The sequence below is a fragment of the Lynx rufus genome, unplaced genomic scaffold (genome assembly GCF_022079265.1).
Source record: "Lynx rufus isolate CCGP_SWC_20201006 ecotype Redwood Valley unplaced genomic scaffold, mLynRuf1.p SCAF_4, whole genome shotgun sequence".
NCBI lineage: Eukaryota > Metazoa > Chordata > Mammalia > Carnivora > Felidae > Lynx > Lynx rufus.
Genome location: NW_025814856.1, coordinates 63557739 through 63585555, shown reverse-complemented (window position 1 = coordinate 63585555; position 27817 = coordinate 63557739). Strand labels below are relative to the sequence as shown.

At 44.5% G+C, this 27817-nt stretch overlaps 1 protein-coding gene across 1 annotated transcript in view; it reads right to left on the bottom strand.

Moving 5' to 3' along the window:
• Positions 1 to 27817, bottom strand: part of ABCA13 (ATP binding cassette subfamily A member 13) — a 394379-nt gene that overhangs the window by 287739 nt on the left and 78823 nt on the right. Inside the window, exons 16-19 of the mRNA XM_047096975.1 lie at positions 21130 to 21244; positions 12644 to 17428; positions 9095 to 10906; positions 4928 to 5034 (exon numbers count right to left, since the gene is read on the bottom strand). Coding sequence (XP_046952931.1) covers positions 4928 to 5034; positions 9095 to 10906; positions 12644 to 17428; positions 21130 to 21244 — 6819 coding nt within the window. The remainder of the gene's footprint in view (positions 1 to 4927; positions 5035 to 9094; positions 10907 to 12643; positions 17429 to 21129; positions 21245 to 27817) is intronic.

Genomic DNA, 27817 nt, shown 5'->3' with positions numbered 1-27817 from the left:
TTTGTTGATGAACTCTCCATGTAACAAAGAACATACCCGACCTGCACCAAATATTCCTTCCCGGGAGCACGCTCCTCTCTGTGAAGACTGTGTATCCTGGGCAGCTGACCTCACGTGGGCTCGAACTAAACTCCTTCCTTTTTTTACAATTTCTAAAAGATTTGCTCATGTTGCGTCGACAGTAAGAATCTGCCCAAAGGTTGGTGCAGCAACCACAGCCTTCTGCAGCCACGGCCGCCTCTGTCCCCCTCATCCCTGGTGCTCCTACCTGCTTCCCAAAGCCACCTGCACCTCCTGCAGGGCGAATCATGCCTCCTGACCCTGCCCGTGAGAGCTCCTGCCTCAGGAGTCCTTGGCCCCCTCTGAGTCCCCTCTGAGTCACCAGCTGTGCGTGTTCCTGGCTTGCGCACGTCCCGCTCGCGCACGTCCCGCTCCGTGCACGTCCCTGTTCGCGCACGTCCCTGGTTCCTGCAGGTCTAGTTTCCGGCACGTCCCTGCTTACACACGTCCCCGCCTCAGGCACGCCCCCGCCTGCACACGCTGCAGAGAACCTAGCAGGACCTTTGAATGTCTTGTCTCCGGTCACTGCCAGCCCCCAGCACACGCCTTTGTGTCTAGTAGATGTCTGGTAAATATGGTCACCTTGCTCATTATGCAAAATAAAATACATTGTCAGGAGTAGCAAAATCTTTTCTATTTTCTTCAGTTCGGCAAAAAATTCGGTCCTACTTCTTACATTATGACGTTGTTTGTCAAAAGCAGTTTTTTAAAAAGCTGCTTTGAACTATGGTTGACCCTTAAGCAACAGCGGTTTGAACTGCACGGGTCCATCCACTTGCACACGCATTTTTTACAGGACAGCACTACAAATGTATTTTCTCTTCCTTAGCATTTTCTTAATAACATTTTCTTCTCTCTTAGCTTAGTTTACTGCAAGAATACAACGTATAAGGGGCTGCCTGTCTGGCTCAATCAGTAGATGGTGGGACTCTTGATCTCAGGGTTGTGAGGTCAAGCCCCATGCCGGACGCTGGACGTAGAGAGTACTTAAATAAATACACTGTAAAAAGAATACAATGTATGATACACAGAACATACAAAACACGTGTTAATTGACCTTTTATGTTAAAGCTATTGGTCAAAGGTAGGCTATTAGTAGTTAATTTTGCGGGGAAATCAATAATTATATGTAGATTTTCGACAGCATGAGGAGTGGATGTCCACCCCTCATCATTCAAGGGCCAACTCCATATACAATGCAGTCCACATAGAATACATGCAGTCTTGGGAAGCCTGGGGGGCTGAGTCGGTTGAGCATCCGACTTCGACTCAGGCCATGATCTCGCAGTTCGTGAGTTTGAGCCTTGGGTCAGTCTCTGTGCTGACAGCTTACAGCCTGGAACCTGCTTCAATTCTGTTTCTCCCTCTCTCTGCCCATCCCCCACTCAAAATCTCCCCCTCCTCTCTCTCAAAAATAAACATTAAAAAAAATGTTTAATTAAAAATAGAAGAATATACCCAGCCTTGCTTTTAGAAGCAACCACATGAATGCCTCGTTTGTTTCTATTTTCTCATCGATCTCGCTATTTCAGATTTTGAAAAGAGATCTCCCTATTGTACAAAACGTAAACGATGTCTCTTAAGCAATCCCTCACTAAAATACAGAACAAAAGGGGTACAGCACTATTAGACACGACAGCGTCTCTGAAGATAAGTGGCCCCTCTGCTTTGGAGAAGACATAACAGCGTGTTCAGGGGTTATGTTATCCAGACCTAGGAGGGCATCGAATGCTCCAGGAAAGAACTCACTGCCTGTGTGGGACTTTAGGCAAGGACTATGTCCTGTGTTTCCTGCTATAAAATGACAAAGTGCAGGAGGTGAGGACGGAGGCCTGGCATTTCTGGAAGGTGCAGGTTGGGGATGACAGGCTGGGCTGTCACATCTGCCCGCACCCACCCCTGCATCCGACATCGGCCGGCAGTGCGCCCTCCAAGGCACTGCTGTCTGGGCCTCTCCCACCAGGCTCGCAGCCCAGTCTTGCTGGCCCTCAGATCGCTGCTGTAGGGCTGGCCCTTCTGACGGCTCCTGTGGCTAATCCCGGCTCTTGCACACTTTGGAAAACCCTGCTCTGGCTTTGCAGCCCCGCCCCCCTTTTCTGGACCTCTCCCCTCTGCTCCTCTGGGTCCCACAGGTTCCTCGGCAGGAGAGAGGCCCTGACTTCCTCACTCCCAGGCCCTGGGCAGCCCCCCTGACTCTCCTGGGCCCCAGTCTGCCAATTTGGGAAACCGAAGACCAAAGAAGACAACTTACTCCCCCTAAGGTCTATGAGCACATCAGGCCACATGCCCTGTCCTCATGCAGACGCTTCTAACAGACTTCGAGTATGAGATCCAGAGGACAAAAATGACGGCCTTCCTCGTGGTGATCCTGAACGTAATTCTCTGACATGCAAATAACTACTGTATTTTCAGTAGTAACAGGACCTGATCTGAGTGTGACTCCCTTGTGTGACAGAAGAGAAGCCATGTGCCCATTGTGGCCCCCACCTGCCACCCCAAATCCTCACTGGCTGGTGCACATCCCCGGTCCCCGCCTGTCACTGCCCTCCTACTCCATACATGGAGCGACAGTTCAGTAAGGAAAAAATGGGAGCGACAGTCTGAATGGGACTCAGGCATGCCTGAGTTTTCTCGAAACATAAAAATTCAAAATTAATTCTGTTGCTAATGTAATTTCAGGCATGCTGTATTAATCTGGCAGCTGCAAAGCAGAAGGACAAAATCAATATAAATCTAGCTGTTAATGAACGCTCAGTTCACTTAAAAGCCATCACGCTGGCTGACTGAGAAATGTCAGAATAATGACATGTCTGCAGGTGGCTGGGTACAAAGTCAGGGAAGCCTTCGGACTGCAGAAGAAAACGGGATTTGCGTTTTACCTGGGCATGCTTCCCCGTGCCAAAGACATCTGGTGCCCGTCCTAAGGCGTACCTGGGTATCTAATGCCTCATATTCAACAGAATTGCCGATATTTGCAACATCTCTAATTGGGAGGAGAGATTTTCTTTAAAAAGAAGAACAAAGGGGCACCTGGGTGGCTCAGTCGGTTGAACATCCGACTTCGGCTCAGGTCATGATCTTGTGGTTCACGAGTTCGCGCCCCACATCAAGTCCTGACAGCTCAGAGCCTGGAGCCTGCTTCGGATTCTGTGTCTCCCTCTCTCTCTGCCCCTCCCCCGCTCACGCTCTGTCTCTCTCTCTCTCTCTCTCTCAAAAAATAAATAAACATTAACAAAAAATTAGAAAAAAAGAATTAAAGCACATGACACCTGGGTTTCATTGACATCTACCCACCAGATGTCTCACTACCTCCTCCCCAACACACACATACATTCCTTTTCCATGTTTCTTAGGGTAAACGATGCCTGCGTGGGTCCCAAAATTACTGTTTTTCATCCTCAACTTGCCCTGTAAGGGGTGGCCTAGCGCGAGTCAACACCCACAGCAGGCAAGGCCCAATGGGGCGACCCGTGTCCCCAGCCTGCTCTGTTTACGCCTCCTAAGTGAGCTCTGAATTGGGCCTGGTTCCCACTCTCTGGAAGGTTCGCTCCGCTGGCACCTGCTGAGCTGGACTCAGACTCGGCCCGTTTGAGCTGAAGCGCCCGCCCCCACCGTGTGCCCCACTCGGCCTGATTCCACTTCCGTGGGGGTGGAGCTGGGGTCTGTGCTGTTCTCGGGGACAGCGACACCCAGCCTGGTGTGACATCGCGTGATGAATACCGGCTGCCGCCTTGCTGCGGAGACAGAGCTGCAGAGGGCGGGGCTGGGCCCTGTCTCCTGGACTGTCCCGCACCCGCTGCCCCACCCCCCTGGCCTTACCGCCCCGAGGAGGGCCGTGTGGCCCCGTTCAGGAGCCGCCATGGGATGCTGGTGACGTGTGCGCGCGTGACAAATTCCTGGAGCGGCACGGATCCAGCCCCTGGGCTGAGGAGCGCTGTGACATGCACCGCCCACGTACCGCGCGAAGTCTGGGAGAACCCGGTGCCTTTGTTCCCACAACGTCTGCGCAGGGATTTCACAACAGTACGGGGATAGTAAGACCCAAGCGAATTCATTTACAAGATAAATACCGAGCTGCGCGGGACTATAGCCACCGTGCTGAGCATCGCGGAGGCGGAACCGAATGAGCACCGGGTCCTGCTCCCAGGGACCTAACACACGGCTGCAGGAAGGGGGCTTCTAGGGCATCAGCGCGGGGGGGGGGGGCTAGAGTACCCTGGGAATTCAGGGGGCATCTTCCGTGCCAGGCACTGGATGGGCACCGAGGGTGAAGACGTGGTTGCTGCCTTCAAGGAACACTTCCCCTGGCAGAGGGAGGCGTAGGAATGAGGGCACAGACATTGCACGTGACCGAGGTCTGCTGGGCGTCGCTGCCAGCCGAGAGGGAGGCCGTGCTTCTGGCTCGGGACCACAGTTCAGCCAGAGTTTGATTTTTTTTTTTTTTTTTTTTTTTTTGAGAGAGAGAGAAAGAGAGCGAGCCACAGAACCCGAATCAGGCTCCAGGCTCCCAGCTGTCAGCACAGAATCCGACGTGGGGCTCAAACCCCACAAGCCGTGAGATCATGACCTGAGCTGAAGTCGGACGCTTAACCTACTGAGCCACCCAGGCGCGCTGGAGTTTAAGTCAAGGAGACAAGGATGCACGTTTTGTGAGCAAAGACGCAGACCAAAAGCCCAGCTGGGGGGCGTGGGGGGCCACCCGCCTTGGCTGGAGAAGAGTCGCAATGGGTGGGAACGTGGGGAACCTGGGGGGCCAGGTCCCTGGGGGCCTCGGAAGTCAGGCACTGGACCAGACACACGGGGGTAACCCACCCATCTCGCAGACAGCCGAACCCTGAACGTCGGCACGGGGCCAGGAGCAGCCCACCTGCAAGGATGAGGAACAGGTGCAGAGCCAGCATCGTCACCTTCTGCAGAGTCGCCACGGCTTCCGGGGGTTTCCGAGGCTGCTGGAAAATCCGACACATGGCAACACTAAAGAAAACAATAGACAGTGGCCTTAACGGGTGAAAATCGGCGAGCCACGTGCATCCTTCACGCACGCGACAATAAATGGTAACTCTACGCCTGCAGCACTCGGTCCAGACACACAAATAGCCGTCTACACCTCGAGGAAACACGGAGTCTCCCGCCGTAGTTCGAAGCATCCACCCTGTGGCCACTAAGCCGGATATCCGCCCTCTCCTTGTCTCGATCCATTCTCAAACGGAAGGGGGTAAAGGATCAGAGGGTGGCAAAAATGAGAAGCGCAGGAGAAGGGCAGCGGAAAGAAATCTCGCGGTTGACCGTTTACGTGTGGAGAATTCACTGCAACGGGTGAATGTGTATAGACGTGAGATTCTTATCTCTGAACAGACGCCTAAGGTTGTGGGGTATGTAGCATGAGTGTGCATGTGTGTGCACGGGTGTTGGGCTTTACTGAGTCCACTTGGAGGGGTTGGAATAACACAGACCGAACCAAAGTTTTCATACGCTGCTGTGGTGTGAGTCCTGACCACTGGATTCTCCTTTTCTTTTTTTGGGTTTATGTTCATTTTTTTTAGTTTATTTATTTATTTTGAGAGAGAGAGAGAGAGAGAGAGGGAGAGAGAGAGAGAATCCTAAGCAGGCTCCGAGCTCTCAGCACAGAGCCTGATGCGGGGCTCAAACTCACAAACCGTGAGATCATGACCTGAACCAAAGCAGGATGCTTAAATGACAGCCATCCAGGCTCCCCCGGTTTTTCCTCTTGTGACGCAAGTGCCTGGCTCAACCTTTAACTGCCAACACGTCCGTCTACCTCCAATGTGTTTCAAAAACACACATTACCAGCCACGCCACACTGAGGCACCTTGGTTTTCGAGATCTTGGATGATTTTTCCAACTGACCGTTCGAGCTGCTTGCTTTTTCTCCTCCCATGCTTCAAATCTCTTCTGTTTTATTTTTTTATTTTTTTAAATGTGTGTTTATTTTTGAGAGAGTGAGAGAGACAGAGCATGAGCAGGGACAGGCAGAGAGAGAGGGAGACACAGAATCCGAAGCAGGCTCCAGGCTCTGGGCCGTCAGCACAGAGCCCGACGTGGGGCTCCAACTCATGAACCATGAGATCGTGACCTGAGCCAAAGTCGGACGCTTAACCAACTGAGGCATCCACGTGCCCCAAATATCTTCTGTTTTAAATTCGCCAACAGAGACTGAGCCTACAATACCCCAGGACCCCACCCTCAGCCCCAAATAAAGCGGAACCCCCAGCCTGCACTCTTTCCACGCATGACCTCCTTTTGTGACCCCACGTGGGCTGTGGGATTTCCGGAACTCGTAAGTCACAAACCATTACTTTTTCAGAGTCCCCTGGGCTCGCTGCTGAGGCCGTCACACAACCACAGGGCCGGTCCAGCCACAACGGTGGTTCTCGAAGGGCTGTGCCAGCACACAGCAGCAACCCTGCTCACTTCTGCCATCACACTGCTGACAAAGTGGGCCCAGGAATTCACATTTGCCTCTTGTTTCTTTTTTAACCCCAAATGGCTTTTGTCTCACTCTTAGATGAGCTTATACTCTTCCCACAATTCAAAGCTGTCCTCCAAATCAGACACAACCGAGCAGATAAACAACATCATCTGTGAAGCACTTCTAAAAAAATTGAACAAAGTGTGCGTCCATCTACTCCTTCCCCCCCCCCCCCGCCATCCCCCACGTGGGTGACATTAACTGATTAACGGCACACCTGCCCAAAGAAATTCCCTGAAATTCCTTGAAAAGAAATATGCGAGATAAGGTCTGGAGATTGATTAAAAATGAAAGAAGAAAAGCATCTTGGATTCTGAGACCTCTGTGTTGAGTCACCCACTCTGGGACACATGCTGCTGGGGCAGACACGGAGACGTCACATCTGAGTAAATGCCACATTCAGAATTCTCCAGAACACCGTGGCAACCAAACCCTTTGGCGGGGGGGGGGGGGGGGGGGGGGGGGCAGGGGTTTAATGCAACTCTGTGTTTTTACAGCATCTTGTTTTAAATTTACTTTCCCCAGGCACGCCTGGGTGGCTTAGCCAGTTGAGCGTCTGACTTCAGCTCAGGTCATGATCTCACGGTTGGTGGGATTGAGCTCCGTGTCAGGCTCTGCACTGACCGCATGGCGCCTGCTTGGGACTCTCTCTCTGTCTCTCTCTGTTCCTCCCCCACTACTGCTCTCTTTCTCTCTCAAAATTAAAAAAAAAAAAAAAAAGTCAGGCAAGTCAGACCTCAAACCCATGACCAATGGGATTACCTGTTTGGGGCACTTGAAGTCTTCCCCATTGAAGAAGCTGATGTTAGAAAGAGTGAAAACAGAGAGAAGAGAGGCACGTAATCACCAAGCAGGAGGACGCTGGGAACCCAGCCTTGTGACTCTACTGACAAAGTGGTGACCACACAGCTGGTTCACAGCCAGTTGGTTTCCAGTCTCGGGATAAATTCCCTCCCTGGAGAATGGGAAACGTCAGATGAAAACTGGGGTTGGTGAAGAGGGCTTGCCAGGACCACCCCCAGCTCAAACGGAGATTCAGGGCAGCTTGTAAAGTCCCCTTCAGCATAGTCTGGGACCAGAGCCAACGCAAGGATGAGGCAAGGGCCTCCAAAGCCAACACGCAAATATTGAAGCAGTGACAGGCCTTCATGCTGGGAGGCCCCTATTTAACTAACCAAGGAAACCCTTCCAAGCTCTAAAACGTGGCCATAGCAGCAGGACCAGCAGGAAACAGGTCAAGCTCTCTGGCAGGTGAGCGAGGGTTTGAGGGCACCTCCAATCTCTTCGTGAGACTAAGAGAAAGGTAGGAACAGGCAGGGACTGGGGACCATCCACACGGTTCCATCACACACAGGAAGGATGGACTGGGATAAAGGAGAGTCTCTGAGGCTGCACTACCCAGGGCACAAATCCTCCAACCTGAGGGAGCAGAAGCTTCCAGAACATAATGAGTAACAGGATGGGAGCAAGGCCCCCCTGACCTGCCTCTCAGGGATAGAGGCACTGCTTGGAAGTGGATCAACCATAGCGCTGGGTTGAACCTAGAAAGGCAAGAAGCCGGGGAGCCTGGCTGGCTCAGTTGGTAGAGCATGAGACTCTTGATCTCGGGATTATAAATTCGAGCCCCACGTTGGGTGTAGAGATTACTTAAAAGTAAAATCCTTGGGGCCCCTGGGTGGCTCAGTCCATTGAGCATCCGACTTCAGCTCAGGTCATGATCTCACAGTTTGTGGGTTCAAGCTCCACATCGGGCTCTGTGCTGACAACTCAGAGCCTGGAGCCTGCTTCAGATGCTGTGTCTCCCTCTCTCTCTGCTCCTTCCTTGCTCATGGTCTGTCTCTTTCTCTCTCAAAAATCAATAAACGTTAAGAAATTTTTTAAATAAAAAAGCAAAATCCTGGGGGCCCCTGGGTGGCTCAGTCAGTTAAGGGTCCAACTTCAGCTCAGGTCATGATCTCATGGTTCATGAGTTTGAGCCCGGCATCATGCTGTCGGTGTAGAACCCGCTTTGGATCCTCTGTCCCCTTCTCTCTCTGCCCCTTCCCCGCTCTCACTCTCTCTCTCTCTCTCTCTCAAAAATAGATAAATAAATAAACATGAAAAAATAAAATAAAATCCTTAAAGAGGGAAGAAGTCAACAGCTTCCTGGCCCTTTCCAGGGATGGTTACAACTGAAAGCAAGATTTTCTGCATGGTGCGCATAGCCTTAAAATCTCATTTGCCGGTCACATGGTAATGACCTTTGGCAGCCAGAGCACATGAAGAGAAAAGCTGTGTCTGTACCTAGCCTGGGACGAGTGAACGGAAGAAGAAGTTTTTACTGTTGAAAATGAAAGCATGAACTTTCACACAGCGTTTAATAAACCCAAAGCATATTTGAATGCCAAATCATGGGTCAGGTCGTGAAGACACTGGACAGACACCAGCGTGCTATCAAGTTAAGTCAAGAATCATACTTAACCTGGTTTGAGGTCATTCCTGCGCAGTCCTGTTTTGTAGTTCCTGCAATGGGGCAAAAAGAAAGTGAGTCGGGCGTTTTCTTACCTTTGATCCATCAGTGGGACCTCTTGCCAGCACTCCGTCAATGCAATTAGTTCCTTCAGGTACTTCTCGAAACTTGATAGCGGTTTGAGGATGTAAGGAAAATCAGCCATCACCTCCTCAATGCTCTCTTCTTTCCCCGATGTGGTATTCTTTCCAGTGGCTGCATTAATAAAACTCTCAAAGATGGGCTGGAACAATGTTCTGGTGGAGTCTACCCACTGAGAGTTGTTCAGGGGAAATTCTTTTCTCAAGAGAGCTATTCTCCTTAACATGATCTGGACTGATTGCTCGAGTTGTTGACGAGTTACATTCGGAATCAGAGATGCGTTGGAAAACAAAGCTTCGCTCAGATCACCTGTTCCACCAGAGACCTCCCCAGCTGTCTCTATGGCTTTCAGAAGGTCATCTGGATGTTGAACCAATGTCAGCAACAGATTAAAGACAGACCTGTTATCCTTCTCTAAGTTACTCCAAAGAGCTTCCAAGGTGAGATCAATCGCCATTCTCAAGTACGTCCCTATTTCCGTGCTGTCTCGTGATAGCATTTCATCCAAAAACAGGATCACTTCCTGGGTTCTTTCCCATTTAGTACCCTGAGGGCAACAATGAGTGGGGAGTGGACGAGGGTGCAAGAAGTCTATCTGGTTGATGATACTACTTATAGGAACGAAGCAATCCAAAATTTCTTCCCATAGGTTGACAGAATCCATACTGAATATTTGAGTTGCGTTATTAAAAGCTACCAGAAGAAGCTCCATAGCCCCCAAATTGATTTTCACGGAAGTTAAAAATTCAGCAATTTCTTCCGAAATATCAGAAAAGTCCTTGGACTGGTTCACATGAGAGAATGTGCTAGATGACGTGTTGACAATATCAGAGTCTTGTGAAATATTAGGTGTGACACCAGTCATTCCAAAAGCCAAGTCAAGAAACGGCGTCAACAAGTTGTTTATCTTTTCAGATAGGAAACGGTCTACGTTTTTCAAAGTCGTTATTTCATTCACAGCATTTCGAACACTTTGTTGCAAAACAGAATAGAGACTGTCAAAGAATTTCACGGTGTCATTGGCACTAGAGATGAAATGGGCTTCAAAAATAGTGGCCACCTTCCTGGAAACCTTCTGGGCTAGCCTGACCAGTTCCACGGCGGAGTTCACCGAGGAGGCAAGATCTCTCATGTCGGCAATGTCCCGCACCAGCAAGGTCACGGTGTCAGTCATTTCCAACAGGGGCTCCGGGGCACCACTTTCTCCACCAGCTCTTGAGAGAACACCAAGGAATCTCTTGGTCATTTCTAACGTTGTCCTGTTCCTTAGAGGGAATGAATTATTGATAAAGGAAAGCAGACCAGTGAGATTAGCAAGTATGACTTCTCGGAGTGCGGGATACACGTTACGGAAGCCTCTGTGAGGAGAGTGGGCGAGCGCGTCCATGAGCCGTGCTAGCTCTGTGGAAGTTTCTCTCACAAGCTGAAGGGCTGACCTGAGATCGTGATTGAGTTGAAAGAGGTCTTCAGAACTGTTCCCATGGCGGAGCAAGTGACTCACAACCGTAAGAAACTCCAAATTATCTTCCAACTTGTTTGTCCCCAAGGTTTCCCTTGGAAGAGCACTAAATAAATCTCTCATGAACTTCAGTCCTCGATGAATATCAAAATGAAATTGTCCATTGTCTAAAATAAAAGGCCTTTGGATGAGATGATGTATAGCGTCCTTTAAACTTGAGAAAATGCTCATCAGTCTGTCGTCTTTCAAGATGGTAAGAAATTGATCCAGTGACAGAATTTCTAGAATTTTATCCTTTGGGACAAAGCTATAAATAAATGTGTTTTAATTTCATGTTCAGCCATGGGAAGATTAAAACCTAGAGTCACATTTTGGCTGTACAGGAGCATCATGGGGGAATCACACAGTCTGCAAGACAACATGCTAACACACCTTCCAGAAGGTGCCATTATTTGGCACCAAATAATGAAAAGGGTGGAGAAATTTCACGGATAGTCCCGTCAGGATGCCTCAAACCTAGTCACTTCAAAAGTCACATACTTTGGCTTTTTAGAAAAGACAGGAAGGTGAAATCAATAAAGTGCCTCTCGCTGCAAGAGGGAACATCTTCCCGAACGTTCAAAGTCCTAGCAAATGGCTCAGATAGGTGATGGCTGTGATGCATCAGCGTGACTAGGCTGAGCGACAGCCCAAGAATCTCTTTGCCGTGAGCTGTGGGTCTCCATGAGTGACACAGTGTCTTCCCTCATGACAGTGAAGGATAAAGGGAAGTGGCCAGTTTGCAGCATAAACACTAACCCAGGTGCCATTGGGAAGCGATTTTGCAGGTGCGATTAAAGCCCCTGGTGAGTAAACTCTGACTCAGTAAGACAGGATATCGTCCTGGGGGTAGGGTCTGACTTCATCGGGTAGAGGGCATTCAGGGAGGTTGGAGGGTGTTCAGGGCGGGCGTTAAACTTCCCTGACCTAGCAACCCCAAATAGCCCCTGCCTTCCAGTCACCTCCCCTCACCCTTGACTGCCTCCTGCAGACAGTAATTTCCTCCCCATGCTATTCTGCCTGCTTCTAAGCGTGCCTTCCGGACGGCCCATTCTAGTGACTTTGCACCTGCTTAGCTGGCCACTGAAAGCACAGAAGCCAGTCCTTGAATTAAATCCTTGTTCTGGTTCGATTTCTGTGGCTGAGCCCTGACTGACACAGACGTCACAGAATGAATTAGAAATTCCCTCCAGCCTTCTCACTGGCAAGCTTCGAATAGAATGAAAACAAAAACAAAAACAAAACAAATAAAAAGGATATATGAAAAAAATTTAACATGACTCTCAGTTTTAAAGTTTTAGAATTTTGGGGTGCCTGGGTGGCTCAGTCGGTTGAGCATCCAATGACTCTTGATTTCAGTTTAGGTCATGATCTCTCTCAGTTAAGGGGTCTGAGCCTTGTGTCAGGCTCTGTGCTGACAGTGTGGAGCCTGCTTGGGATTCTCTTTCTCTCTCTCTCTCTCTCTCTCTGCCCCTCCCCTGATTGTGCACACGTTCTGTCTCTCTCTCTCCCTCTCTCTCTCTCAAAATAAATAAACCCTTTAAAAAAGCATTTAAAGTTTTAGAATTTCCTCAATTCCAAATATAAACATCACAGGAGATCAACTGGAATAAAAATATTTAAACCCCTCACTTGTGATGAGACAGTTAATACATCGATTCAATTATGACCGTGTATATGCATCTACATATATAAGAAATAGGGCTTAAGTTCCACATAAAATAGAATTTCATAACTATTTTCATAACCCAAGAATGTAAGAAAGCATAAGCAATTAATTGCCAGGGGCTAGGTTTCTATAACGTGTTTCCTACTTAGACGACAATCATCAAAATTATCTCAGCTTGAAACTTTAATAAAATGCCCTTTAAGACAAAATTCATGCCAAAGGTGACTCGTAGGTGGTAGGTACAAATGCTATCACTGATGTTGACACGCTCAGGAAATAAAGCAGATTGTAACGTGTGACAACCGCATTTACTATACCAAGCAAAAGTAGACTCACCTCATCTCTGCAGCGATGTCTTTGTGGATGGCCTTCAGCAGAAGAGATAGTCTGTTCTCAGAATTTTCCTCCAGTAAAAATGAGAAGAACGTTTGCAAAAGCTGTTCCATGAAATCCACTGCACTTCCTGGAGGGAGGATTATGCCGGCACCATTTCCTGAAGGAGTCTGGTTCAAGGTGAGGTTAATGAAATTCGTTATCTGAAGGTCAGTATCACTCGAATTTGAGGCTGCCTCCAGAGAACTCCCAGCTAACTTACTGATTGAATTAATTAGGACACTTTCAAAAAGGAATTGAACGAGCGACAAATTAGTTAGCTGCTCTTGGCTTAGCAGTTGTGTCAAATGGGCAACGTCAAGGTCACCTTCCCTAGAAATGGCTTTGAGAAAACCCAAAAAGGTAGCAAAATCTTTGGTCCACAGAGCTGTATCATCAGTTGCATTCTCATTGGCTGTCAGAAGAAATAACGTCCCAATCATTCTAGAGTCATCTTTGTTTGCACGTTTATGGAGCCAGTTTTTCATGCCCAATAGAAAATCTTCAATGATTTCTGATGTTTTCAGTGACAAGGACCCCAGGCTTTCAAACACACGGGCAAGTTGCAAAGTTATATTATGAACAGTCTCTGAACTGATCATTTGAATTTCTTTGTTAATTTCAGAAAGCAGATGTCTGATAAGAAAGTCGTGGCTTAGCTCTGTCATGATTTGTTCAACCTCAAGCCACAGTTCCTCAAAGTAAGAAGAGTTATAAGTCGCTTCACTTGTTTTAGTAAAGCTTGATGGTGCTTTTAAACCACTGTCCGTCACGTTAGCATCCAGAAACATCACAAATGGAGAGTCTACAGAATGGGCACCATTTTCTAGGTGCCGATCCCCAGAAGGCAATTTCATGATCCTCTCCAAATTTAAGGAAATCTTATTTTGAACAGATGCCTCTGTGCCTTCGTTAATGTTGAGGATCTTGCTTAAATTGGCTAGTGTATCAAGAATCTTTTCATCTGGTGCAACTTTTGTAAAGCTAACACTTTTCAGTGTTGCTATGATCTGCGAAGCAACTTGCTTTAGGGGGCCGCGGGGACAAAGTTCAGAGATGCCACCGTTGCTTTGATTTCCAGAAGACAGGACAAACGGTAACACTTTATGCCAAAATTCTCGCATGGTTTTTACAAGTGAAGTTTGAACGTGGAAGACTTCGGACAGCTCTAGAAAAATGGAAGTCCAGTCCACTAGTTCATGAATGACACAGACCATCGTCCTAGAAATCTCCTCCTGTGAGCCTTCATCCGAACATTGTAAACCTCCACCCACGGGAGAGAGGTGGAGCAGGTCGAGTACTCTGGCCACTTTGCTATAAAAGGAAGAAGACGTGAGCTCGTGGGATCTACAGGCTTCTACCTTGGGATCTTGCCTCGATCCAGAAGTCGTGTGATTCCAGCACCAGACCACAGGAAGGCAAGTTAAAGCCTCGGAAAGAATTGCTGGTTTATCTGATATTAATTCCACCGTGTCCAAAAGAGTTTTTATCACAATAGCAAAGTCTTCCTTGGTGATATTTGAGATGCTGATGCCATGAAGGACAGTGAACTTGTAGACATCCTCGAGGATTTCTGTGATGTTTTTGTCAACTCCTCTCTGCAGGAGCTTCACAGCATGAGGAAGCACGTAGTAGGCGTCTACCACCGCGTTAACGTCATCCTTTGGGAACAGGCGTGAGAGCTTGAGCAGGTGATTGACATTCCAAGAATGTGAGCTGTCCACAAATTTTTCCAGCAAGCCAACAAGCAGGTTGGCCCCCAAATGGCCAGGACCCAATCTACTGACGTTCTTAAAGAAATCGGTTAGCGCTTCACTTATTTGTACAAGTTGGTCGACCAGTAGGTCTATGTCTGGCTTCTTGAGAGTACGCAGGAGAGAAATTACCTTCTTTAACACTTGACTATTACCTGCATCTCGTGGAATGTTGTGAAGAACTGAGGGCGTCAGGGAGTTGAACACATCCCTCATCAGTTGGATACCAAGTCCTACAGCTTTCGTGATTTTGTGCGGACTCATTTGTGGTGGATGTTGGAGATCATGAGAGAAGTTGAAGGCAAGGTAACTGGCTAACTGATACAATGAATTGCCCAAGCTGTTGACATCCTTTTCTTTTAGACTGGTAGCAAATACGTTGAAAAGCTTCTCAGATGTAGAAGAGGAGTCACTTTCTAGGATGTGAGTGGAGACAGCCTTCATAAGTTTCTGAACTTCCTTCCCCAGAGCTACTAAATGCAGCCAAAGATTTTTAAATCGGCTAGGTAAGTCACCTGACATTTCTATGGGTCTTAGAACGAATCCAGTAAAACGTTTCCAGTGGGATTGAGATACAAAATCAAAGTCTCTTGTCAAGTTGTTGATAATCATCCTTACTTGGTCTGTGGAATCATTTAAAAGAGTTAATAAAATCTCTAATTTAGGTACCTTTTCCTCTTCAAAGACTTCAGTGAGTATCACATTTAGGAAATCGGTTACATTTTTCAATACAGTATTCACACAATCTGGATCTGACATGTTGAACGAACAATGAGAGTCCTTTATATTCAGCATCCCAGTAACAAGCTTCAATGTAGAGTTAATTTTGTTCTCTACATCTCTGAAACTCTTCCAGATACCCCGAGGATAACCTTGTGAAACACTGGAGTTATACATCATGTACAGATGGTTCATGATATCTACCCATGCAACGCACCCCTTCCGTCTGCTGATTGTGTCCTCGGAGGAAAATGTGGAATTTAACATGGCCAGAATATGTAATGTCCTCTGTGAGATATTTACATATAATAAGCCATCTTCCAAAATAAACTCGGTAACATTTTGGAAAATATTGGCACAGGACAATAAATCTTGGTCACGTGACACATTTCTAAGCAATAACATTGTTTCTCTTAGCTCGTTGATGACACTTTCAAACTTCACTCCATGATTTGTGAGGTTATTTGAAAGAAAGTGATTTAACAATTGTACATCTCTGTCGATGTATTCTGAGGTATCGCTTAACTCCATGAAAACGTCAAGCAGAGAATATAAAAACTCTCTGCTGGCATTTGTGTTTAATGGAAATGTCTTTAGCTGACTCAGGGCAGTCTCCATGGTGAAAAGGGATTTCTCTACTTGGTCGGGGTTAAGTGACTTTACACTAACTAAGGCATCACCCACTACTACCCAAAGATCCCTGAGACTCAAAAACTCATCCCAATCATGAAAGCCATCAGCTTGGGTTACATTTTTAAACAAATTCAGTATGAGTCTGGCTGGGTGGTGGGTAGGAAACATTCGTTGGCAGCTTTTAGAAACTTTCACATCACTTTCCAATTCATCCAGAAGCTGAGTGAGGCCATCATGAAGAGGAGTGAAAATATTCACGCCAAACTTGAATATCTGAGATATGCTTCCCCAGATATCAGTCCACATTTGGAGCCACGAGACAGTGCAGCGAACAGCCATTAACTCATTGAACACACTGCCATTCACGGACAGGTTTGAAAGAATTTGTGCCCACGGAAGAATAAATGAAGACCCTCTGTCTGTTGAATAATTCACAGAAGAAACGTTTTTACTATCCAAAGCAAAGCATTCATTACCCAAAAGGGCTTCTACTGATCCGTTGAAGAACTGGCTCATGTACTGAAAGAAAGAAATACGGAAATCCTCGTTGGCCACGAGCAGCTGTTTGAGACCTGTCAACGTAGCATGAATCACTTCCAATTCAGGGCCCTGTGTAGACACCAGGGATTGGGCCTGAAGTTCCAAGTAGTTAAAAAATGAAAGCAACTGCTGACAATAAGATCCCTCCGAAATTCCCTCGAAAACCCCTGTTGTCTCATATAAAAATGCAAATGCTTCACTGATGTTCTGGAAATGAAATTGCTTTATGATATCCAAAATGTGTTTTGAGATTTGTGCAAGGGAGGGTAGCAAAGAGTCTGTGCCCTGAATGCTCAAGAATTCAGACATGGATTGGAACCAGGAAGAATAAATCTGCAGAAGCAAAGCTGAATCTTTGTCCTGGAAGATGCTGAGATAGAGCTGAGTCAAGATTTTAGCAACTTCTCGTTTTTCGGGTTCAGGAAGGGCTGAGAAACGCTCAGACAGGTTCCGTAAAGCGCAGACTACGTCCAGAGCCTCTGAGACTTGGCCCTGCCTCAGAAATCCGAATTCATAGAGGCTGCTTAGGACCGTTTCACATAAATGTACAAAGTCCATTTTCACAGATGGCGATGGAGGCCAATCTGAATGGAACAACTGAGAAAAGTTAAAGCTTTTGCTAAGAACCCTCTCGTCTTCTGGAACAGAAAAGTTAAGACCTGTAGTCAAGGTCTCCAGTGTGTCTCTTTCTCCTTTTGAAATGCCATCCATCCACAACTCCAGGAGCTTGGGATTCATTTCAGAAAGTACTAATTCCATAAATCTCAAAATATCATTTGATTCCTTCTCTGTCCAGAGACGTTCAAGAGCTTGTGCTCTTGCGATCACTGCTTTGCCAAGTTCCAGAAGTTTCTGAGTATCAAGAGCAGATGGGTCTCTCTCTAAACTTCTTGAATGATTTACCCACAAATGGCTTGTGTTCAGAAGAGTCTCGGTGGGAGATGGGCGGTCACGGGATTTGGGAACCCGGGGCGAGTCGAAAGGATTAGGCAATAATTTCTCCAGAAATCCCACCAGCGATAAAAAAAAGTGCATTTGCTCATCCTCCGGGGAATGCAATCTCTTTTCCATCAGGAGAAGTTCCTTGGAGGAATTCAAGATCCTAAAAGATTAGCGGAATTGTTTTAGTATCCAAAAATAAATTAATAAATAAATTCAAGACAAATCCAATTTATCAACTTTTCAGGGTAATACTCAGACTTATTTAGAGTAAAACATAAATGAAGGATTTGCCACACAATGTAGGGAATTAAATTAATGTGAGCGCTGGAAGTGCTTTACAAATCCAAAATGCACATACATGTGTTTAGCTTAAAATCTGCTTCCTGCACCAAAAACAATGGATTTTAAGTTACTTTACTCCACGATTTCACATGTAGGATTGTTCAAGGTAAGTTTGCTGTGTATGCTGGAGAAATCTCAGGTTTTGATTCCTTATTGTGTCTCACAATGTCTTGGCTGTAGGCGGAGTCCAAACGGCAGAGTGTGTCAGAAACCTCCCCCTATGATTTATGGACGGATGACTGTTGGAATTGCCTGTTCCAGAAGCAATTCCTGTGTTCGTTAAACAATGCTGGCACTTCCCACTATTGGAAACTCATTAATTTAGATAGTGTACTTTCTCTCCAGGGGTTAACTTGTAAAATGCAAGGAGTTCTCAAAGGAGCAACTCAGGGGTTATGACAAAGTCCACACTCGCAAGAGAAATCCACACTTGGAGGGGAGCTTGGGTGGCTCAGTTGGTTAAGCGTCTGACTTCAGCTCAGGTCATGATCTCGCGGTCCATGAGTTCGAGCCCCACATCAGGCTCTGTGCTGACAGACCCTGGAGGCTGCTTTGGATTCTGTGTCTCCCTCTCTCTCTCTCTGCTCCTTCCCCACGCATGCTGCCTCTCTCTCTCAAAAATTAATAAACATTGAAATAAAAGTCAGGGGTACCTGGGTGGCTCAGTAGATTAAGTGTCCAACTTCGGCTTAGGTCATGATCTTACAGTTCCTGAGTTCTAGCCCTGTGTCAGGCTCTGTGCTGACAGCTCAGAGCCTGGAGCCCGCTTTGGATTCTGTGTCTCCCTCTCTCTCTGCCCATCCCCCCTCTCATACTCTGTCTCTCCCTCAAAAGTAAATAAACATTAAATATTTTTTACATAAATAAATGAATGAATAAATGTTAAAAATGTTTTTCAATAAATATAAATAAATAAATAGAAGTCCTCACTTGGGAAATGTACTAACTTCCATTAACTCAGGAGCTACCTGTCCACTTTATATATATTTATATGATTTGTATTTATATTTATATCTATATTTATATATCTATATAAATTTATATTTATATTTATATAAATATTTATTTATTTATATTTGTATTATATTCATATTTATATTTATTACAATGTATAATATAATATATATTTATTATAATATATATTATTTATATATTATACAAATTATATATATTTATATTATATATTAAATATATATTATATATTTATATATTTATTTACATATATTTATATATATCATATATAATTTATATAATTTATATATTATACATAATTTATATATATTTTTATATATTGTATATAATTTATGTATATTTATATATTATATAATTTATATATGTTATATATATTTATATATAACTCATATATATTTATATATTATATATAATTTATATATATTATATATATTTTTATATATTTAATATATAACATATTTATATATATTTATTATAATATATTATATGTAATATATTATAATAAATATATATAAATATAATATATGACATAAATATATAATGAATATATATACACAAATATATGTTTATATATTTGTTATAAATCTATATTTATTTTTATATGATTATACGGCTGGAACAGGACATGGCCCAGGGTTTCTATTTCCAGGCCCAGTACTCTTCATACCCATCACGATTAATGTCCATCCTTATTTTTATTTCTTCGCTCATTCATTAGGTCAACATCCAGTTACCTAGCATCTATAATGACAGATACTATGCCAGCTGCTCTGGGTCTACAGCTATAAAATGAAACATGCCCTCGGAGCATAGACAGACGAGATTTACTGCTGTCTTTCTAGGGCATCTAAATATTTGAGACTTTCAGGGAAGTAAGGTATTGTAAATCCAAACTGAACAAGGGACTGACTCTCTATGGGGTGTGTCCCGTGCTCTTCCTCCTTGGTCCACTAACCCCCGAGATTTAAAAGTTTCTTGGGAGTGACAGTTCCTAGGTCCAGAGAGATGTTGAAGAACGGCTCTTGAATTTTGCTGTGCACCTGGAGAATTTCTTAAATCTACAGAAACCTGGTTCCTACACACAATGTCTAGCGCTTCTGGGAATTTGTATTTTTAGCAAACTTCATAGAATAGGTTCCACTCCTGAGTCTGAAAGCTATGCTCTAATGCAAAGCTTCTGTCCCATCTCTTCCCAGCACACCCATGAACAATAAAGTGTGCTTTAAACTGTACATAATATTCAGGGCACCCAGCAGATTCAGTCAGTAGAGTAGGCGACTCTTGATCTCAGGGTTGTGAGTTCAAGTCCCACACTGAGTGTAGAGCTTACTTAAAAATAATAAATAGGGGCGCCTGGGTGGCGCAGTCGGTTAAGCGTCCGACTTCAGCCAGGTCACGATCTCGCGGTCCGTGAGTTCGAGCCCCGCGTCGGGCTCTGGGCTGATGGCTCAGAGCCTGGAGCCTGTTTCCGATTCTGTGTCTCCCTCTCTCTCTGCCCCTCCCCCATTCATGCTCTGTCTCTCTCTGTCCCAAAAATAAAATAAAAAACGTTGAAAAAAAAATTTAAAAAAAAATAATAAATAAATAGGGGCGCCTGGGTGACTTAGTTAAGCGTCTGACTTCGGCTCAGGTCTTGATCTCATAGTTTGTGAGTTCAAGCCCCACGTCGGGCTCTGTGCTGACAACTCAGAGCCTGGAGCCTGCTTCCGATTCTGTGTCTCCCTCTCTCTCTGCCCTTTCCCCACTCATGCTCTGTCTTTCTCTCTCTCTGTCTCTCAAAAATAAACATTAAAAATTTTTTTTAATTTTTTTTTAACATTTATTTATTTTTGAGACAGAGAGACAGAGCATGAACAGGGGAGGGTCAGATAGAGGGAGACACAGAATCCGAAACAGGCTTCAGGCTCTGAGCTGTCAGCACAGAGCCCGACACGGGGCTCGAACCCACGGACCGCGAGATCATGACCTGAGCTGAAGTCGGCCGCCCAACCGACTGAGCCACACAGGCGCCCCTAAAAAAATTTTTTAAGTAATAATAAATAAATAAAATGAAAGACTCATGTTTTTAAAAATTAAAGAAGTAAACTATATAAAATATCCATAATTACACATAAAAATTTCTACCACAATGCATATGTCAAAGTAGCAGGATAGCATATAATCTGGTAGATTTAATTCCAAAGATCACTTCTCTCCTCAAAAGTCTCCAAAACTACCAGAATCTTAAATCACTGATGCCATGACTCAAGCAGGCAACTAGATGAGACTATTTTCCAAAGATTGCACTTTTTGGGGTATCTATTATAACTCATGCTTTTCAGAGAAAATTTTACTATTTTCATCTGTTTTTCTTTTCAAAATCCGTGGAAACATGAGTCATATACGTTCTATGGAGCAAATGTTTATTGAACACCTAATATGAAACACTGTTCAGTAGCCAAATAAGGAGCTCACATTCTAAAGCAAAAGCATTTCCTACAACTAGATTCTGCTTGTCTTCAGGTAATAGTTACATAGAAACCTGGAAATTGGGTTCTGAAAACTTACCTGGCTACGGAAGCAGCTGGAGACTTGAGTAAGTTACTCAAAAAGTCAAAATAATTATCAGTGATGATTTCCCAGTCCATGTTTTCTTCATAACAAGGAGATTCCTCAGAGAAAGCTAAATAGAATGGCATTACATATATCGATCTCAAGTTGGAAACAACAGTCAAATCTGCCAAAGCAAAAAAGACTATAGTGGTTCAGTTAATGTGTTTGAAAATATAACAAAGAAGGGTTAGAAATCCTTGTGATCTGGCTCCCACTTCTGGCCAACACCAACTATCCCTGGCCGTCAAGCAATGGAGACAGTGATCCATAGAAGAGAGAAAATAAACAAGGTAAGACCCATGATTATCCTGTCTATTGCCTTAAGGAGAGTATCCAGGCCATGACACAGGAGGTGGAACTGAGCTGGAGCTGTCAGGCGCCCTGAGCAGAGGGGATGAAGGTTAGAGTCCGGAAGACGGCACAGATACACAGAACAGACTCCCAGGAAAGACAGAGACATATAGATGGAGCCCCCGCTGTCTGCCTCCTTCAACTATCCAGCTGAGGACAAACCAGTGCATGCAGGTGACAAAGCACCCGGAGACCAGGGAAAGATCCACCCAAAAGGATTCTGGCAAAGTATCCGGGGATCACATGGGCCAGGAACAAATTCTCTTTCCATCAGCCAGACCGGAACAATCCACAATCTCACGAGACAATGAGTACAAGACGCACGATGAGTCTCGCCTCAGTCCTGGGGAATATTTGCAACCGCACCGAGTGTCGCTCCAGTCCTAACAAACCTTAAAAGCAAGATCCTAAAGGATCAAACTGTTTTCAAGAACATAGGAAAAACAGAATGGCAAGCAGGAAACAAAGCGAACCTAAAAATGTTTGGCATCCAATCAAAAATCACCAGGCATGCAAAGAAGCAGAAAAACGTGACCCAGACTTAGAGAAAAAATAATCAATCAAAACTGCCCCGAAAGAGGGTGGTACTGCCCAGAAGCAGACACATAGATCAATCAAACAGAATAGAGACCTCAGAGATAAATCCATGTTTCTATGGCCAATTAATCTATGACAAAGGACACAAGAGTACACAATAGTGAAAAGACAGTATCTTCCGTAAATGGGGTAGGGCACAGCAGACAGCTATATGCCAAAGAATGCACCTGCACCACTTTCTTACACCGCACACAAAAATAAACTCAAACTGCACCGAAGATCTAAATGTGAGACCTGAACCCATAAAACCCTTGACAGAAAACAGAGGCAGTAAACTCTTGGACATAGGTCTGAGCAGTATTTCTTTGGATCTGTCTCCTCAGGCAAGGACAACAAAAGCAAAAATAAACTATTGGGACTACATCAAACTAACAAGCTTTTGCACAGCAAAGGAAATCACTAACAAAACAAAGAGGCAACCTACTGAATGGGAGACGATATTTGCAAATGATATTCGCAATAGGGAGCTAATATCCAAAATATATAAAGAACTCATACGACTCAACAACAACAAAAAATCTGACTTGAAAATGGGCAGAGGGCCTGAGTGGATATTTTGGCTGAGTGATTTTGGCTCAGGTCATGATCTCACAGTTTGTGAGTTCAAGCCTTGTATCGGGCTCTCTGCTGTCAGCACGGAGCCCGCTTCACATACTCTGTCTCTCTCTCTCTCTGCCTCTCCCTTGATGTCGCTGTCAAAATTAAGCAAACATTAAAAAAAAAAAGGCAAAACTTTTCAGAATGGATAAAACCAGACCCAACTGTATGTTGCATATGAAAATGCACTTGAAATGAAAGACATAAATAAAAGTATAAGGATAGGAAAGACATACCACCCTAACACAAAGCAAAAGAAAGCACTAAAGTAGACTTCAGATGATAATATCACTGTAACTTTATATTGCTAAGGCATCAAGGAATCAAGACAGAGTAGTTCTAAATGTTCATGGGCATTATAACAGAGCCTCAAAGCACATGAAACATCTTAGCCAAAAGGCCGAGAAGCGATACAAAGCACATGAAACAAAAACCAATATAAAGTACGAGGAGAAATCAACAAACCCACAGTGACTGTCAGAGATCCCAACACGCCCTCCAATAACTGATACGACAGGAAGACAAAACATCAGCAAGGACACGGATCTGTAGAACACCATGAACCAACATGATCCAATTGACATTTAGCTAAGACACCCCAGCCAACAACGTGATACATATTCTCAAGTACATACAGAACATTTGCCATGCCATACCATATTCTAGACCAAACAACAGAGCTCAGTAAGACTTAAAAGGATTCTAGTCATATAAAGAATGTTCACTGACCAATTAAATTAGAAATCAATTAACAGACATGTATCTGGAAGATCCCAACTATTTGGAAACTAAATAACACACTTTGAAATAACTCATGGATCCAAAAAGCAATCAAAAGGTAAATGAAAAAGTATTTTAAAACTGAATAAAAATCAGAGAACCAAATGGCAGTATTTGCTGGATATGACTAAAAAAGTACTCAAGGAGAAATTTATACATTAAACACCTACACTGGAAAAGTATAAAGGTCTCAAATCAATGACCTCCACTTCTGTGGTAAGAAACTAGAAAGTCAGTGAAACCCGGGGTGCCTGGGTGGCTCAGTCAGTTAAGCATCTGACTCTTGATTTCAGTTTGATTTTCATGGGATTGAGTCCCATGTCAGGCTCTGTGCTGACAGCAAGGAACCTGCTTGGGATTCTCTCTCTCTCTGCCTCTCCCCTGCTCACTCTCTCTCTCTCAAAATAAATAAATAAATATTAAAAGAATAAGTTAGTTAAACCTAAAGTAAGTAGAATAAAGAAAAGAGTAAAGATCAAAGTGAAAACTAAGGAAATATAATAAAGGAAAATATTGCAGAAAAATTAACAAAACCAAAGGCTATTTCTTTGAGATCAATAGTATTGATGACCCTCTAAAGCAAAGTGATCAAGAAAAAAAGAAAGGCACAAATTACCGAGAACAAGTAGAAGAGGTGATATTACTACAGATTCTATAATATTAAGAGAATAATAAGGGGGGCACCTGATGGCTCGATCGGAAGAACGTGCAACTCTTGACCTCAAGGTCGGGAGTTTGAGCCCCATGTTGGGTGTAGCGATTACTTAAAAATAAAATCTTTTAAAAAAAATATATTTTAAAAGAGAATAATAATGGAATAGCAGGAAAAAAACACTATGACACTAAAGTGGACAATTTACATGGCAGAGACAAGTTCATTGGAAGACACATTCTTCCAGAGCTTACTCGGGAAGAAACCGATAACCTGAATAGTCCTATTAAGGAAATTGAATGTATTGTTTAAAAACCTTCCCACAAAAAAAACTAAAGGCCGGGATGGCTTCACTACTAAATTCTACCAAATGTTAAAGGGAGAAATAATACCAATTCTACACAAATTCCTCCAGGAAATTGGAAAGGAGAGGAAACTTCTCAACTTATTCTATGAGGCCAGGATTTCCTTGATACCAAAATAAGACAAAGACATCAAAGGAAAAGAAAACTACAGTCCAGCATCCCTCATGGAACAAATGCAAAATGTTAGACAAAATTTTAGCAAGTTGAATCCAACAACATATGAAAAGGTAAAATATCTTATCAAGGGGGGCCTACTTACCCTAGTTATGCATCTCAATGTAGCATCTCAAAAGCTTTAAAAATGTTAAATACATAGGGATGACCTGAGAAAAGATTTGAAGAGTACTACAACGAAATTACTAACAGAAAACAGGGGCGCCTAGGTGGCTCAGTCAGTTAAGCGACTGACTTTGGCTCAAGTCATGATCTCGTGGCTCGTGAGTTCAAACCCCACATCAAGCTCTGTGCTGACAGCTCAGAGCCTGGCATCTGCTTTGGATTCTGTGTCTCCCTGCCCCTCTGTCTCTCTGCCCCTCTCCTGCTCATGCTCTGTCTCTCTCTCTCTCAAAAATAAATAAACATTAAGAAATTTTAAAAGAAGAAAATAAATAAGACATAAACAAATGGAGAGATACACGGTGCTCATGAATCAGAAGACTACGTGTAGTTAAGAAGTCATTCTCCCTAAATTTATCCAGAGAGTCAACTCAATCCTGATTTAAATTCCAACAGAATTTTGAGAAACTGAGAAGCAGATTCTAAAATTCAGATGACCTAGAATAGCTAAAACAATTTTTTCAAAGATTTTATTTTTTTAATTGTTTATTTATTTATTTTGAGAGAGAGTGTGTGTGAGCAGGGGAAGGGGCAGAGAGAGAGGAGAGACAGAATCCCAAAGAGGTTCTGTGCTGTCAATGCAGAGCCCTACTCAGGGCTCGATCTCATCAACTAAGAGAGATAATGACCTGAGCCAAAATCCAGAGTTGAAGCTTAACCGGCTGAGACACCCAGGCGCCCCAAGATTTGTTTCAAGTAATCTGTACACCCAACGTAGGGCTCGAACTTAACAATGCCAAGATCAAGAGTCGCACGCTCCACTAACTGAGTCAACCAGGCCCTGCTAAAACAATTCTTTTTTATTTTACTTCATTGTATTTTAATGTTTATTTTACTGAGAGAGAGAGAGAGAGAGAGAGAGAGAGAGAGACAGAGTGTGAGCGGGGGAGGGGCAGCGAGAGGAAGACACAGAATCCAAAGCAGGTTCCAGGCTCCAAGCTGTCAGCACAGAGCCCGATGCGGGGCTCGAACTCACAAACCGCAAGATCATGACCTGAGCCGAAGTCAGACACTTAACCGACTGAGCCACCCAGGCGCCCCTAAAACAATTTTTTTAATTTTTTTTAACGTTTATTTATTTTTGAGACAGAGAGAGACAGAGCATGAACGGGGAGAGGGTCAGAGAGAGAGAGGGAGACACAGAATCTGAAACAGGCTCCAGGCTCCGAGCTGTCAGCACAGAGCCCGACGCAGGGCTTGAGCTCACGAACCGCGAGATCATGACCTGAGCCGAAGTCGGACGCTTAACCGACTGAGCCACCCAGGCGCCCCTAAAACAATTTTTTAAAAGAACAAAGTAGGAAGGCTAACACTGATGCTAAGACTTACACTAAAACTATAAGAATAAGGGGCACCTGGCTTATTGTTATTATATTACTCTCAACTGAGTGTAGAGATTAGAGGTTAGTTCATGTCTAAGTAGAAATTAGAGATTATTTAAATAAATGGATAACTGACATATAGAAATAAGAGTACTTACATCAATAAAACTCAAAAATTAAAACTTCGCTAATCGAGGTCGTGTGATATTGGCATAGAGACCAACAAACACACCCCTGGAACAGAAGAGGCAGAAAAGACCCATTCATGTGAGTAATTTACTTAACAAAGGGGCAGAGATAATTCAGTGGAGAAAATCTTCACAACAAATCTTTCCGAAGCAATTGGATCTCCATATGCAAAAAAATAATACTCAGTGTACACCAACATCATATACAAAAATTATCTCAGAATTCATCGTAGACCTAATTTAAAACTTGTAGTTGCTGGGGCGCCTGGGTGGCTCAGTCAGTGGAGCATTCAACTTGATTTCGGCTCAGCTCATGATCCCAGGGTCGTGGGATCGAGCCCGAGTTGGGCTCTGCACTGAGTGTGGAACCTGCTTAAGATTCTCTCTCTCTTGGGGCACCTGGTTGGCTGAGTCGGTTAAGCATCTGACTCTTGATTTCGGCTCAGGTCATGATCTTACAGTTCGTGAGATCGAGCCCTGCATTGGGCTCTGCGCTGATGGCTCTGAGCCTGCTTGGGGTCCTCTCTCTCCCCCTCTCTCTGTGCCACCCCTGCTCATTCATGCGTTCTCTCTGTCTCAAAATAAACAAATCAGGGGCGTCTGGGTGGCTCAGTCGGCTAAGCATCCGACTTCAGCTCAGGTCACGATCTCACAGTTCGTCGGTTCGAGCCCCGCGTCGGGCTCTGTGCTGACAGCTCAGAACCTGGAGCCTGTTTCGGATTCTGTGTCTCCCTCTCTCTCTGACCCTCCCCCGATCATGCTCTATCTCTCTCTGTCTCAAAAATAAATAAACGTTAAAAAAAATTTTTTTTTAAATAATAAATAAAAAAATAAACAAATCAACATTAAAAAAAGAAAGAAATCCTAATTTGAGGCAAGTAATTTAACCTTTCTGGCATCTATTTCACAAGCGAAATCACACAGGGAAAAGGAAGGTAGTAACAATTGTGAAAATCAGCACGGGTGTGTGTGATTCATAACAGATTTTCGAAAGGGTAATGCTACCAAAAAACCAAGCCATGTCGAACAAGTTTTCTAAACAAAAGAAGAAAACATAATCCACGAGAGTCTACTCCCTGGCTGCTGTCTGTGACTCATTATAATACTGGCACTCATTTCTGTGCAGAAGGAAAGGAATGCCTCACGCAATGGCCTACAAGTCCCGTGCTAGCCATTTACACACATTATCTGATTTAGTCCTCATAAGAACCCGATAAAGCAGGCCAGATAATCCCTGTTTTCCCAAGGAGAAAACTGGTTACAATGGATGCCCAAGTGACCTGCTCACTAAATTCTGCACCAGAAGCAATGTTTGCTACCGAGCTCATCGGCCTCCAAGAGCCATCCGTCCAAGTCCGGGGCACCTGGGTGGCTCAGTCAGTTAAGCAGCCGACTTCAGCTCAGGCCACAATCTCACAGTTTGTGGGTTCGAACCCCGTGTTGGGCTCCGCACCG